Below are 16,328 nucleotides of genomic sequence, written 5' to 3'. Positions count from 1 at the left end.
GAAAATGGGCATGCCAGGACCTCCAGCCACTGCAAACAAACTCCAGATGCATGCGCCACCTTGTGCATCTAGCCTACGTGGGTCCCGGGGAATCAAATCTGGGCGCTTTGGCTTTGTAGGCAAATGCCTTAACCGCTAAGCCATCCCTCCAGCCCTGGGAGCTAATTTTGAGACCGAGGAGACTGAGGTGGGGTCTGGGTAAATCTGAAATAGCCCAGTTCTGCATTTGGAATTTATGTGTTTACAAGACTCTGCCCATGCCGGGGTTGTGATAATACTTGCTTATTCTTCAAGATAACACACGGCCCCGGCCGTGGTCCTTTGCCCACCACTGTGCAGCTATGAGAGTTTCTTACAACGAATGCTGTAGTGTCTTCCACCCAGAGGGTGGACACCTTGGTGTTAATTGTACACTGTGCTTTGTTCACGTAGAATCTGAGAGCTGTGCAGCACGTTCCCCTCGCTGAAGAGTCAGTCATATCGTCATTGCTAGTGAGGCTACTACTGGAGGAATAGGCAACATTAGTAACGCTGCCTCCCTCACATTTATAACAGGGCGTCAGGGTGCACAGAGAGCTTTCACACAGACGATCTTTTATTTATTTATTTATTTGAGAGCGACAGACACAGAGAGAAAGACACATAGAGGGAAAGAGAGAGAATGGGCATGCCAGGGCTTCCAGCCTCTGCAAACGAACTCCAGACGCGTGCGCCCCCTTGTGCATCTGGCTAACATGGGACCTGGGGAACTGAGCCTCGAACCGGGGTCCTTAGGCTTCACAGGCAAGCGCTTAACCACTAAGCCATCTCTCCAGCCCACACAGACGATCTTTGTGTGCATCTCAGCAGCCCTGCAAATTAGGTGCGGTGGGTATTACTGATATTTATTAAACAGTAAATCTAAGATTAGACAAAACATATGACTAACCCAGGACCAGGGGATTTAAAAAAATGTGTTCTGTATTTAAATTTTATTATTTATTTATTTTACTTTTTATTTTAGAGAGAGCAAGAGACAGAGGGAGAGGGAGAGAGGGAGAGAATTGGTGTGCCAGGGCCTCAGTCACTAAAGTCAAACTCCAGACTCTTGTGCCACCTAGTGGGCATGTGTGACTTTGCACTTGCCTCAACTTTGTGCATCTGGCTTACAAGGGATATAGAGGGTCCAATAGGGGTCCATGAGCACCTTAACTACTAAGCCATCTTTCCAGCCCTATTTATTTATTTATTTATGTGTGAGACAGAAAGAGAGAGAGAGAAAGACAGAAAGAGAGAATGGGCACGCCAGGGTCTCTAGCCACTGCAAACAATCTCCAGACACATGTACCACCTAAAGGAGACAGAGAGAGTAACTCAAGCATGCACATTCCTCATGCCACCAAAAAGGCTTAACTTTTCTTTTTTCATAATAAGGTGTTTAACCTACATTTTCTCTTATCAGCTCAAACAATCTGGCCATCTTACTTCTCCTGTGTATCTACCGTTATATGAAATGAGATGTTACCCGTGGGGACCGTAAGCTGAGGCCCTTCAGTGGAAGGGGCCTTTCGCAATTGAAGGCTTTGAGAGGAGTGCGCAAGAGCTCGGTCGTTGGCTGACTTTGTTCTCCCTGTCCCTCTCCAGCCTCATGTCCACTCAGTCAGCCGGCTTCCACTTTAGTTTTTTCTTAGACATCAACAGTGATCCTAAAACTCCTGTCCAGTCTTTTCAGATGCCCCTGTCTTTGAGGTGACAGTGGACTTACCTCTTGCATCTGTCATCTTTCGTACTCAAGGAGAGCTTAAAGCTCATTTATTTATTTAGGTTTTTTTTTGAGGTAGGGTCTCACTCTAACCCAGGCTGACCTGGAATGAACTCTGGAGTCTCAGGGTGGCCTCGAACTCTTGGCGATCCTCCTACCTCTGCCTCCTGAGTGCTGGGATTAAAGGCGTGCGCTACCACGCCCGGCATTATTTTTTTAGTTTTTTTTTAAATTTTTTTTTTTTTTTAATTTGAGAGCGAGAGCGACAGACACAGAGAGAAAGACAGATAGAGGGAGAGAGAATGGGCGCGCCAGGGCTTCCAGCCTCTGCAAACGAACTCCAGACGCGTGCGCCCCCTTGTGCATCTGGCTAACGTGGGACCTGGGGAACCGAGCCTCGAACCGGGGTCCTTAGGCTTCACAGGCAAGCGCTTAACCGCTAAGCCATCTCTCCAGCCCTATTTTTTTAGTTTTATGTGTATGTGTGTGTGTGTGTGTGTGGGCACACGTGCGTGCACTCACGTGCGTGCACATGGGCGTACACATGCCATTTCATATGTACGGAGGTCAGATAACAGCCTTGGTCCTCACTTTCTCCCCTGTTTGAGACAGTCATTTGGTGCTCACTGCCGGCTACACCAGGCTAGCTGTCTCCACCGTCCTTCTTTCCATAGGAGTGCCTGGGTTACGGATACTTGGCACTGCATCTGGCTTTACGGGAGTGCTGGGGATGCGAACTCGGGTCGTCACACTCTCCTGGCAAGTGCATTCTCCACGGAGCCACCTCCCCAGCCCAGGAGCTGGAAACTCCTTAAGCGGTCACCGTTTTCCACCGGCTGCAGTTCATGCTTCGGCACCTCGGGGCCCGTCCCTGCAGATGCAGGTTCCGAGTTTTCTTGCCTTGCGAACAGTTCCTCACCACGCTTCTCCGTGCGCCGTTGGCTGTGTTTGGAATGCACTAGAATCCCTCTGCCCTCAGGCAGAGTTGGTGTGGGTCCTTTGATTTGTCGGGATTTTTCTTGGGTGAGCTTTTCCTGACCCCTCCTGTCTGTTGAAGTCTGCGTGAGTCTTTGTGCCTTTTTCTCCAGAGGCCCCTTGGGAAACAAGTCCCCTGGGAACTTCCTGAGCGCGGGGCCTGAATCCTAATTCCCTGTGGAGGATTGCAGTTGACACAGCTGGCTGAATACTTGGTGTCCCTTTACGGCGACCTCAACCACATGATCAGGAGGCTTTGGCCGTGACACGGGCTCCACAGTCATTTTTCTGGCTACCCAAAGATGCCGCTGAATGGGAGTGCTGCTGAGCAGTGTGAAAGTTACAAAACACATTTGTGTGTGTGTGTGAAAAGGCCCTGAAGTAGGAATCTATAAATGGTGAGGACCCCAGGTTTTCCCTTTTTTTTTTACTTCAGAAAGACAGACTGTCAGTAATAGAGTTTTATTTTGCAAGAACATCCATTTGTGTGTGTGTGTGTGTGTGTGTGTGTGTGTGTGTGTGTGTGTGTGTGTGTGTGTTTGCACTGGAACAATGTGGTTTTGACGCTTGCCTAATACTTGTCGAAGCCATTGGCAGTGCTTGTGGACAGTGTTTGTTTCTGTGTGTGTTTACGACTTTCTTGTAGCTGCTGATACAAAGAGAATCATTTCTGGTTCCCTGCCAAGGGCAACATCTCTCAGATGAAGCCTCTGGTCTTCACAGCTCCGCCCCAGATTTCTGTACCACACCGATGACTGTGAGGGCCTCTCTGCTATGGTTCTGCTTTCTACAGAGTCTGAATTACTTGGTTCTGGGCTGGGGCTGGGGCTCAGTGGCAAAGCATTTGCCTGGTATGTGCAAGGCCCCAGGTTCAAACCCAAGTACCACTGAAAAAAACCCATCTTGCTCATATTGAGAAATTGTAACTATTTTTTTTTGAATATGGAGAAAGGCGGGCAACAGAGTTTGTATTCATAATTACCAGGTCTGTAAAAGTCATTATAACTTCTGCTTGCTTCCTAAATTCCTTAAATTTTACAATTATAATTTTTCTGGTCATTTAGAATAGCAAGCTATGTGGCTAAGTGGATATTAGAGTCGACTGAAGTTTGTTTTGAGATACAGTTTTGAAAAGTGAGACTGATTCTTAATAGCAACACACTAATTTTAATAAGGTTGAAATACTCAATTTATGTGGGTTTTTTGTGAGAAAAATGAAGATAATGTTTTGATTTCCTGTAACACTATCGCTTTGTCATAGAAATTGAGAACTGACCTTTATTCTAGTTTGCAACCCATTGCACAAGTGTGTAAAAAAAGCATGAGCATGTGGAATACTTGTTAAGTCCTTCTGTTTTCCTGTTAAAGGAGACGTACATGGTTTGTTCTTCAGCGTACGTATTCCTTACTAACTGGAGGGTTCGACTTGACTATTATTTGGGAGTTGAGTCCATACTCTACCTTTAGCTTCTTTGTGGCTTTATTTTTTTACTTTGTATTTTTTACTTTACTTTATATTTTCATCATATCACCTGCCCCTCAGAATTGCCCACCACATTCACCTCAGGTGAAAACTTGCAAACTTGGGGGCTGGATGACGATTTACCGTGGCATGTTGTGATTATTTGTATTTCTTGCCTTTAAATCTCTGAATGAGGAAGTGTTAATTGTGCAAGATCAGATCTCACTCTGTTTCCTTTTGTTAAAATTGCTTTAAAGGGCTGGAGAGATGGCTTAGCAGTTAAGACGCTTGCCTGCGAAGCCTAAGGATCTAGGTTCAACTCCCCAAAAGCTATGTAAGCCAGATGCACAAGGTGGGCATACGCATCTGGAGTTTGTTTGCAGTGGCTAAGGCCCTGGCATGCCAGTTCTCTCTCTCTCTCTTTCCCATTAATAAAAAAAATTGTTTTAGAGAAGTTCTGGGTCTTGCTATGTGATTCAGGCTGGTCTAGAACTTACTGGCTTCTCGCTTGAGCCTCCTGAGCATTGAGATGACCTGTGTTGATGACCAGGTCCCACTTCATTCTACTTGCTTTGTGAGGCCAGTCTCCTCATAACAGTGAACAAAGGCCTTGCTGGAAGCTGGGAGATTACCCAGTGGATCAATTTCCAATGTGAGGCCCAGAGTTCAGGACCTCAGCACCCTCATAAATGGGCCTCCTTGTAAGCCCAGCAATAGGAAGTTGGAGACAGGAGGATCAGGAGTTCAAGGCCATTCTCAGCTCTGTAGCGAGATGAAAGAAAGCCTGAGCTACACGAGACAGTGTTCCAAAAAGGAGAAAGAAATAAATACTTTTTTTTTTATATTACGATTACATTGCTTTCTTTATGAATTGTACTGACTAGAATAACTGTAATGAAGAAGGAAAGGCTAGTTTAATAGTCTAAGTAATTATCTGAGAAGGTTGTTATAGAGTGAACTTGAAAGCTACCTGAGGATGACCTACAGAACCTCTGAAGATCCCATATGCTCAGAGATTCCAAGATTCCAAACCTAGGCTACAAGGGCTAGCTAAGAAATGCTGCTGGGCAGGGCTGAGGGCTGGCTCAATGGGCAAAACACTTCTCGGGCAAGCGTGATGACCCATGTTCTAGGCCCAGCACTCATATAAAAAACCCCGGTGTGGGCTGGAGAGATGGCTCAGTGGTTAAGGCGCTTGCCTGCGAGGCTTAGGGACCCATGTTGGACTCTCCAGATCCTGCATAAGCCAGACGCACAGAGGTGAGGCAGGTGCAAGGTCGCACATGCCCACTAGGTGGCACAAGTGCCTGGAGTTCAAGTGCAGTGGCTGAGGCCCTGGCACACCAATTCTCTGCCTCTCTCTGTCTCTCTCAAATAAGTAAATAAATAAACCTAGCATGACGGTTCACATCTGCAACCCCAGTGCTGTGGGAGACAGACAGGAAGATGGCTGGGGCATCTTGGTCAGCCAGTCTAACATGAAAACGGCATAAGCTCCTGGGATGATAAGGTGTCAGAGCAGTAGAGGGAGACAGCTGACTTCCTCCTCTGGTCTCTGCGTGCATGCGTCCGGGGTGTGTAAATGCACACACACGCTCACACACACGGCACATAGACATACAGCCCCCCAAAACTAAGCAAGAAGAAGAAAGAAGGAATGGTAAATAGCAATGACGCTGATGGTGGTGATGCCCGCAGCCTCGCTCACGAGCTCTGTGTGCTGGCTTTCTCAGACTGCCTCTTCAAGGTGTGTCCTATGAACCGCTACTCGGCCCAGAAGCAGTACTGGAAGGCGAAACAAGCGAAGCAGGGGACCCACACCGAGGCCGCCCTGCTCAAGAAGCTTCAGGTAAGAGCCCGGCGCCATCCGCCATGCCCAGCCCCGACCCGACCAAGCCCAGCGACGGCGCAGGCCCTGCTCCGAGCATCCTGGCTTGGTGACTTTGTCCAGCCCACGCATTTCAGATATCTGTACCAAGTCATCAGGTGTGACTGCTTGTTTCCTGGCCTGCAGAAAACACATTCCTGATGATATATATATATATATTTTTTAGGGCGCGCCTGCTGAAATCAGGGCTTTCCATCAATTTGAAAATAAACTCAGGCCTTCTGTGGGAATATTGAATCAAATCCTATTTTACTTGACATAATACTTAACCTTTGTCTCCCCTGAAAGACTATGGAAAAAATAACTTAAAGACATTGTTGTTGGATTGGCTGAGTATGGATTGTCTGTAACTTAGTTCTGAATTGTAAAATTTTCATTACTCTCAGGATTGAAAACTCTTTTTTTTTTTTTTTTTTTTTTTTAGATTTCAAATGTGCTATTCTAGTTTACTTTATACTTTGTGGTAGAGAAACTTGCAAGACCACAGAGCCTGTACTGCAGTTTCCAACATAGGGATGACCCGAGACAGGCTTGGCTCCATTCAGCATCGCTTGAGAGATGATCACACTGTATCGCGATCATTTAAGTGTCCCTGATTTCTCCCCACGCTCCAAGATCAATGCAGCCAGCCTGTTTTGTTTCAGTTACATTCTTGTTATTGAAAACCTTTCTTTGTTGTGTTTCCACCCCGGTGTTTGGTGTTCCTCCTCCAGCACGCTGCAGAACTGGAACAGAAGCAGAACGAATCAGAGAATAAGAAACTCTTGGGAGAAATTGTAAAATACAGTAACGTGATACAAGTAAGTCCCCAGTTGCTCACGAGAGGGGCGAATATCTTATGAGTCATTTGTTAAATCAGTCATATGGGTCAGAATGCCAAGCTATGTGAAAAATTCGGGAAACAGTGATGTGTTCTTCTGTGAGAATTTGTCAATTAATGTCCAGTGTGCCACTCTGTATATTTAAGGATATGCCTCCGTGGCTGGAGAAATATGCTTACCACGCCAGCAAGGGTGCCTGAGTTTGGATTCGCGGTGCGCGTGTGAAAGCCGGGTGTGGAGGCTCATGATTGTAATCCCAGTGCTGGGGAGACCGACTTAGGAGGCTCCCTGGGGCTTGCTGGCAAATCTATGAGTTCCACGTTCATTAAGAGACCCTGTTTCAAAAAAAAAAAAGTAGAGAACTGCCAAGGGAGACCCCTGACTTTGACCTCTGACCTCCACATGCATCTGCACACACGTGTATGTGTACCCACACACACGCGCCCCACACATGAACATGTATGCACACATGTGCAGCACACACACGTGCACACCCACACCACGTGAACGCACAAACATGTGTAGCACATGGTGCTGTGCACCTGTAATCCCAGCTTCTGTGAGTTGGAGACAGGAGAGTTAGGAGTTTGAGGCTAGCCTTAGCTATATGAGACCCTGCATCAAACAAAGAAGTGTTCTTGGGCTGGGGTACAGATCAGTGATAGAGTGCTTGTCAGGATGTGCAAGACCCCATCTGAGCAGTGAAAAGCAAAGGGAACACGTCTGGGGGCTGGAGAGATGGCTTAGTGGTTAAGGCACTTGCCTGTGAGGCCTAAGGACCCATGTTCGACTCCCCAGATCCCACAAGTGACACATGTGTCAGGTCGTACATGTGCACGAGGTGGCGTACACATCTGGAGTTCAATTGCAGTGGCTACAGCCCCTGGCACTCGAATTCTGTCATAAGAAATGGAATGAGTCTGATGAACGAACACAAGGCAGACGCACAAGCAATCGGTTATTATATCCCAAGGAAGACAGTGGGGAACGAATTTCCAAAGGTCACGCACAGTAGTTCTTTGTACCCATGGTCCTGAGGTTGGCCAATGGGGAGTTTTGTCATCCGTTTGGTAGAGAGATGAAAGTTTTCAACCTGTGCCTTTGGTTAGAAACCAGCTCTTGATTTAGGTCGTCTGTCCTTTTACGTGCACGCACTGGTTTATCCCGGCTTGTTTCCTTTCCTCTGCCACATTTAGGCCTTTTTAGCTCTTTCTTTTTCCCTTTTACTTAATTATTTGTTAATAAGTGCCCCACCTTGTTCCAAAAAGAATGTGAGGCCTTTCCCAAATGACACACCACCTAGCAAGATAAAACGCAAGTCGTTTAGGCAATGGGGCCAAAGAGAAAATAACAGGTGGATGAGTATGCTAAGGCTAGGGGTGAGGCATGTTTATGAAACCCAGATTATCAAATCCAGTTAACTTTGGCATGAAGCCTTCCCTCTGCCTGCCCAGCCGCGAGGGAGGACAGTAAGTCACGGCATTGTCCTTGGTGGCCCGCAGCACAGCCAACGCCGGATCAGAGGTCTAGCCCAGCTGTTCCCAGAAATAAAACCTGAGAAGTGTTTCCCAGAGAGAGGACACTGTTAAATATGGTAAACAACTTCCTTACAGTAAGAACTACAATGAGGCACTTCACAAGGCTATTTTAAAAAAATAATGCCCCTGATATTTTGTCACTGGTCAATGGCAATAGGCCAGAGGACAGAGCCAAGCAGTTCCATCATGGGACAAGATGGATCTGCACTTTCCTGAATGTGTGGCTTCGTCTAGCAAAGGACGGCGGCATGGCTTTGGCGTGGGTGGACTGTGTGTCCTTGGGGGGTCCTCTGGAGTTTTGACTACTTACTATGTTCCCTAAGTGCTACTTTTTAAAACATATTTTTTTGTTCATTTTTATTTATTTATTTGAGAGTGACAGACAGAGACAGAAAGAGGCACGGAGAGAGAGAATGGGTGCACCAGGGCCTCCAGCCACTGCAAACGAACTCCAGACGCATGTGCCCCCTTGTGCATCTGGCTAACGTGGGTCCTGGGGAATGGAGCCTCGAACCGGGGTCCTTAGGCTTTATAGGCAAGCGCTTAACCACTAAGTCATCTCTCCAGCCCCGTAAGTGCTACTTTTGATCACTAGATGAAGATATTTTCAGTGTCCCCTCCCCCCCAGTTTTTTTTTTTTTCCTCATTCCTTAACTGGGTCATGAAGCAGGGTTGGGGAAGTGAGGAGGAATTCAGAGAAGCCTGGAGGGCTGGAGAGATGGCTTAGCAGTTACGATGCTTGCCTGTGAAGCCTAAGGACCCATGTTTGATTCTCCAGATCCCACATGAGCTAGACATACAAAGGTGAGGCAAGTGCAAGGTCGCACATGCCCACTAGGTGGCGCAAGCATCTGGAATTTGATTTCGGTGGCTGAGGCCCAGGTGTGCCAATTCTCTCTCTCTTTCTCTTTCTCACTCTCTTTAAAATAAAATGAAGTAAAAAGAAACAAAGAAGCTTGGGAATGTGGTTGTGGAGTGTTTAATTTCCATCTCAAGCTGTGGTCCATGGACGGATGATGTGTGTCAGTGCACGGGTGCCCTTAGCTGAGGCGATCGTGGGTGGTAAACCATGTGTTTTCCCTGCAGCTTCTACATATAAAGAGCAACAAGTACCTGACTGCCAACAAGAGGCTGCCTGCTTTGCTGGAGAAGAACGCCATGCGCGTGTCCTTGGATACTGCAGGGAACGAAGGGTCCTGGTTTTATGTCCATCCCTTCTGGAAGCTGAGGAGCGAGGGTGATAATGTATGTAAATACACGCAACAGGTTCACCGAGAAAATCATTCTTACTTAGTGAGAGAACCCAGAGAGTGCCAAGGAAGGAAATGCAATTTTCAGTCAACATTTTACCTTCTCTTCATTGCGTACATTAGCATACAAAGTGATGTATTTCCTGATGGCATTTTCACATGTCATTGTACTAACTAGCTCCTTCTCTCCTATCACATGTTAGTTTCATGTTAGTTTCTTTTTTTTTTTTTACTAGATCACATGCATTTATTTCCAGTACAGAAAGTGCTCAGAAGTCCCAAGACAGAGTTCACTTTAATCTAAAAATCACGCTGCAGCCAGAGTGTGTGCATTTAAAAACGTAAGCAGCCTTCGTATTGGCTGAGGACTGTTGGAAAAGCCTGTTTGCTTAACCAGCTCCTCACAGTGCGTGGGTTGTAATAGGTTTGCAAGGCACTCGTCACTGGCAGCTGTTTGAAATGAGCTGTGAAATGTGTGCATACGTACATGTAACTTTTAGTAGTTAGATAACATCCGCTATTTTGTAGAGGAGTGAGGGCACTATTTGAAATGATCCCGTAGCAACAGTAGTTTTGTTTACTTATGTTCGATGTCGAGACAATGTCTTATTATTCTCTTTTGCCTTGGCTGGTCTGGTGTACAGTATGAAGTATTCTGAACTGGAAGCAGCTCCCCTCCTCCCCTGCTTCAGCCCCCTGAGTGCTGGGGAACAAGTGTGCACCAGTACACATGGCTGATGGTGGGATGTTTTTGTGTGTGATAAAATATGGACTGATAGTCCCTGGCACTTGGGGGATGCCCAGTGAAGACTGGCTGCCACCCACAACGGAGGAACTTTTAACAGACAGAACACCTTGTGAGTGTTGGGCCAGATGCGCAATACTTGGGTTTTAAGAAGTCCATGTGAATCTAAAACAGTGTAAAAGTCCAACTGTTCTGCCAGTGGATTTGGGGTATTTCTTGTGTTAGAAATATCTTCTTTTTAGAGTGAACCTATTTTTCTTCCAGTGGATTTTAAAGCACACATTCGATTGTACTGGACCCACGCTTCATGAGTTAAGTGGGTTAATAACTTATCTGGTGGTCTCCTCCCTAGGTAAGGCTTGGGGGAGCATGGCATGCAGAAATGTGCTGTTTCTGTACAAAATGAGTCTTACCCCCCCCCTTTTTTATTTCTTAATTTTCTTCTGGCATTAAGTGATGTGTGGTGTGAGCATGATGCATACTTTAATGTGAACAGGTGGTTCATGACAGTCAGCTCTGAAGCATTCAGGGTCTGACTATGCAGCATGAGACCCCCCCCTCCCCATGTCTTCTGGGGTGCCTTCCTTTGCCGTTCCTCTCCCCTCCCCCGGCCCCTGGCTACATGTGGCCCGTGGACGTTAACTATCAAAACAGTCGAGCTCTGAGCTCAGACTCTGACAGAATATGGTGAAATGGTGGGACGAATCCAGGCCTTTAGTTATCTGCAGGTTTTCTTGTCTGCTGTCGAGTCATCATTGCTGCCCCTTCCTCTCTCTCTTATCCAAGCCCCTGGAGAGTCAGCCGAGAGTTGAATGTGATGAACTCTTTCAAATAGTTGTTGGTTTTACTAGAAAGGCAAACAAACAAAAAACAAAAAACAAATCAGCACAGCCAGACCCCCTCTCAAACCCTCAGTCTGGGTAGAAATGGGCACCTGGTGGTTGTTAACTTGTCCTTATTGGACGTGATCCACACGGCATGGCTGGAACGGCCCCCCACATGGCTTTCTGTGGGAACACCTCACTGTGTGGGCTCACCTCTGTGTAACCGCATGTGAGGACTGTTGCTGAGGAAGGCTTGCATGCACACCTTTGTGTTGGTCATGTGAGTAGTTGTATTATAATCCTTGTTTTCTTTCTTCGGAATAGGCATTATGTTTCTAACACATGACCTTACTGTAGTCTGTTGAGGGCAATCGCAGATGCTGCCACCTCATAGGAAGTGGTTCTGTTACTACTGAGTATCTTCAAAAGTGTGTTAAATTGGGATAGAGAGATGGCTTAATGGTTAAGGCGTTTGCCTGTGAAGCCTAAGGACTCATGTTTGACTCTCCAGATCCCAAGTGAGCCAGACACACAAAAGTGAGGTAAGCGCAAGGTCGCACATGCCCGCTAGGTGGCGCAAGTGTCTGGAGTTCGATTGCTGAGGCCCTGGAGTGCCAATTCTCTCTCACTCTGACTCTAAAAATAAAAATTATCTAAAAATTTATCAAATTAAGAAGAAATAGCAATGTTTAGGAGACTTTAGAAAACATAGTTTATTGTTTAAAAATGAGTTAAGTGATGAATTACATTGCACATATTCAACAAAGTATTCTTTGATCCAATGAGATGACAATGATGCCCTGTGGAGAAAGATGCTGGTACCTAAAACATCAGTTTATCCTACCTCTAGGTGCATGGTGGGAATTCCTGTTTTTGGGGAAAAAAAAATGCATGTGTAGGTTTCTCAACTCTCAGTTGTATGGAAAAGGATTCCTTGCTGTTCGATTTCTAGAAAATCACTGGGGGCCACTATGAGCAGAGAATGTGAATATTTTATTTTATTTTCACTTATCTTCTTATGATGGAGAAGTCAACTTTTCAGTTTCCATTTCGGTATAAGAAGACAAACGTTCTTTATCTTAGCAATATATTTCAAAGCGTATGGGAAGGTTGGGGTTTTAAAAAGCAAAAGACAGTTGTACTCTTAGGGATCGAGGCCCCATCTGGCTAGCAGATTCTGACAGGCCATGAACTTCTAGCTCAGGTGGAAGCTGAACCTTGGGGTTTTATTCCCATAGTGACATTCTCTTCACCGCAGCAGAAGCCACAATAGAGCGTCATCGCAGATGGCATTATTCCCAGAGGAACACCAGCTCCAGTCTTCCAGGGCTGCTGACGTAGACTCAGCACATGTGCTTCTGGAATTGAATTTTATTTTGTAAAGACACACTAGCCTATCTGGAGATATTGCTTAATGGTAAAGGCGCTTGCTGGCAAAGCATAATGGCCCGGGTTTGATTTCCCAGCGCCCACATCAAGGCAGATGCATAAAGTGATGCGTGCATCTGGAGTTCACTTACAAGTGGTTCTGTCATGCTCATTCTCTCTCTCTCTCTCTGCTTACAAGTAAGTAAATAAAAATATTTTAGGGCTGGCAAGATGGCTCAGTAGTTAGAGGCGCCTGTTGTAAAGCCTGGTGACCTGGGCGTTTGGTTCCCCAGTGCTCACAGAGGGCAGGTAAACAAGGTGACACATGCATCTACAGTTTGTTTGCAGTGGCAGGCAGGAGGCCCTGGCATGCCCATATTCTCTATCTCTCTTATTGCAAATAAATAAATAAATAAATTAAAATATTAAAAATAAAAGGACACACTATCTGGTTGTGGTGGTGTGTGCTGTAATCTCAGCACTCAAGAGGCTGAGGTACAAGGATCTCCATGAGTTCAAGGCCAGCCTGGGCTGCGGGTGAGGTCCAGGCGAGCCCAGGCAAGCCCAGGCGGGAGTGAGACCCTGCTTAAAAACAACTCCGGGGCTGGAGAGATGGCTTAGCGGCTAAGCGCTTGCCTGTGAAGCCTAAGGACCCCGGTTCGAGGCCTGGTTCCCCAGGTCCCACGTTAGCCAGATGCACAAGGGGGCGCACGCGTCTGGAGTTCGTTTGCAGAGGCTGGAAGCCCTGGCGCGCCCATTCTCTCTCTCTCCCTCTTTCTGTCTTTCTCTCTGTGTCTATCGCTCTCAAATAAATAAATAAAAATTAAAAAAAAAAAAAAAAAAACAACTCCGCTGGCGTAAATGAGATTGCCGGTCCTAGGAACCAGAATAACATGCTTCACCCTCAAGCTGTGCACTGAATATAGTTTCTCAGACAGTGTCTGGCTGCACCAGTGGGCCAGGCCCCAAGACACGCTTTCCTGAGAGCACGCCCAAATTCCATATTTGCTAGATAGGCTGACTAATGTGAATTTCCTGAGACTAGGCACTATTTCTTTCATACTTTAAAAAATGTTTTAGGCTGAAGAGGTGTCTTAGCTGTTAGCCTGAGAAGCCTAAGGACCCAGGTTCAGTTCTCTCCACTATCCAAGTAAGACAGATGCATAAGATGGAGCATGCATCTGGGATTAGTTTGCAATGGCTGGAGGCCCTGGCATGCTCATTCTCTCTAACTGCCTCTTCCTCCTCACTCTCTGTCTCTCAAATAAGTAAATAAATAAAATATTTAAAATGTTTTATTTGATAGCCTGGTGTGGTGGCTCACGCCTTTAGTCCCAGCCCTCGGGAGGCAGACTAGGAGGATTGCCGTGAGTTCAAGGCCAGCCTGAGACTACCTAAGTGAATTCTAGGTCGGCCTGAGCTAGAGTGACACCCTACCTCCAACCCTTCCTCCCCTCAAAAAAGTTTCATTTGCAGAGAGGGAGGAAGGAAGAGAGAAAGGGAGAGAGAGAACATGGGTGATCTAGGTCCTCCTGCTGTTGCAAACAACCTCTCCAGATGGATGCACTACTTTGTGTGTCTGGCTTTACATGGGCACTGGAGAATAAAACTCAGGACGGCAGGCTTTGGTTGCAAGTGCCTTTAACTGCTAAGCCATCTCTCCATCCCTCTTTCATACTTTTCTTTTCTTCCTGGTACCTCTCCCCTGACTGTTTTCCTTCACGTGATTTCACTCTTGGCCATTTTGTCATCAACTTTTCTGCGCAGAGGCCAGCCAAGTTGACCATGGTCAAGATCAAGGCCAAGCAGTGAGGTACTGCTAGAGTCTCTGCATGCATGCTGTTCTTGGGAGCCCTTAGGGGCTGTTTCTCAGGTATCTAAAGATATTGGGGATATTGGCTGTTTCTTAAGAATACAGACCACTTCACAAGTGGTATTTCCAAAATGAAAATAACATGAATTGACTCACAACACTGGATCAGAAGGACTTAGTTAAAATATGTCGTTGCGCTTAACAGCCCACTGGTTAGCCAATGGGCACGAAACGGTCAACTTCTTCCAGTTCTTTTGTTTGCTGGATTACTGGATAACAGACGAAGCACCCACGGAACGTCTTAACGAGCTCCCAGTAACTGCGGTGCTGAGGGTGGATATCTGCACGGGCCTCCGTGTGGCTCTGACCCTGGACTTTTCTTGGTGTCAAGCGAAACACTTTCTCTGGCTTTTTTTTTTAAGGGTAGGAGAGTCCTCAGAATATGTTTAGCCATAATTACTTTCATTTGTTTTTGTTTTTGACATAATTTTTTTGAGGCAAGTCCAACAGACTGGCCCTTTTTATGCAAGAGGGCAAGAGCGAAACACACACAGAGAGAACTGGTGCATCAGGACCTCCAGCCAGTGTAATTGAACTCCAGATGCGTGTGCCACCTTACGTGCATGTGGCTTGTGCAAGCTTGCACACTTGCGTCACTTTGAGCACCTGGCTTACATGGGACCTGGAGAGTTGAACACAGGTCCTTAGGTTTCATAGTCAAATACCTTAGCTGCTAAGCCATCTGTCCAGCCCTTTTCTTTTCTTTTTTTTTTTTTTTTTTGAGGTAGGGTCTCACTCTGGATCAGGCTGACCTGGAATTCCCTATCTAGTCTCAAGGTGGCCTCCAACTCATGGCGATCCTCCTACCTCTGCCTCCCGAGTGCCGGGATGAAAGGCGTGCGCCACCATGCCCGGCTCCCTATGATACAATTTTTAAGAGAGACCAATCCATGAGACTGGTGAAATAATTTAGTGGGTGAGAGCACTTGCCAAGGCAAGCATGAGGACCTGAGTTCAATCCCCAGCACCCATGTAAAAAGCCAGGCGTGGCCATCACACCTGTCCCCGCAGTCACGAGTGGGGTGCAGAGCAGAGGTTTCTTTATGCATGTGCTCCTCTCCCGTCCCCTCCTGGTGACAGACAAGAACGTGTGGACTGTTCGCTGCCTTGAATTCTCACCAGTGTGTTTCTCCATGCCTTTTTCTTTTCTGCACCTGGAAAACTTCCGTAGCGAACCTTTGTGACTCACAGCATCTGCTCTCTGGAGCGGAAGGTAGGATGACGTTTAGAGGCAAGGCCTGTAAACAGTAGAAGTTCCTTCCACAAGCCAAAGGACAGCCCCTTTTTGTTTGATTAGGGAATTTGAGGATTCAATGGGACATTTGAGCCTCCACATGTAGTTTGTGATAAAAATACACTATGTGACTGCAAACCCCACTGAAAATGTGAAATTATGATCTGAGAAGCTTTGGGTTAGGTTAAGATGCCCACAGGAGCTACATGTCAGACTGACCTGTACTAATATTTAGCTGATGTGAAATATGCAGAGGGAGATTTCCATTTTACTTCTGAGATGGAAAATAAATTTATAGTTGGAAGTGTAGGTAATACAGAAAACATCTTCTAAAGTAATTTAGCAGCGCATGTAACTTTAACTGCTAAAATTAAACTGCTCATTATTGTTAATAAAGGATTACTTTAATTCCTCTCAATTTTAGTTATTCATAAAAGTGTTTGAAGATAAAATAGACATTGCCATCATGGCATAAATAAAAATAAATTTAGCTCTACATTTGGAACACTTACCTAGAAACAACATTCATGTCTATTTTTAAAACGAACCCCAAGTTATACAGCAATACTAATTTTGGGTGTTTTTAAGATAAGAGAGAACCAGATGTCT

General features: G+C 46.1%; 1 protein-coding gene across 2 annotated transcripts in view; it reads left to right on the top strand.

Annotated features, from left to right (window-relative positions):
- Positions 1–16,328, top strand: part of Itpr2 (inositol 1,4,5-trisphosphate receptor type 2) — a 457,151-nt gene that overhangs the window by 81,321 nt on the left and 359,502 nt on the right. For both annotated transcript variants that reach the window (XM_045139538.1, XM_045139536.1), the window contains exons 3-5: positions 5,912–6,027; positions 6,780–6,866; positions 9,512–9,670. In XM_045139538.1, coding sequence (XP_044995473.1) covers positions 5,912–6,027; positions 6,780–6,866; positions 9,512–9,670 — 362 coding nt within the window. The remainder of the gene's footprint in view (positions 1–5,911; positions 6,028–6,779; positions 6,867–9,511; positions 9,671–16,328) is intronic.

Source organism: Jaculus jaculus, chromosome 22, assembly GCF_020740685.1.
Source record: "Jaculus jaculus isolate mJacJac1 chromosome 22, mJacJac1.mat.Y.cur, whole genome shotgun sequence".
Classification (NCBI taxonomy): Eukaryota; Metazoa; Chordata; class Mammalia; order Rodentia; family Dipodidae; genus Jaculus; species Jaculus jaculus.
This window is presented reverse-complemented; position numbering and strand designations above follow the sequence as displayed.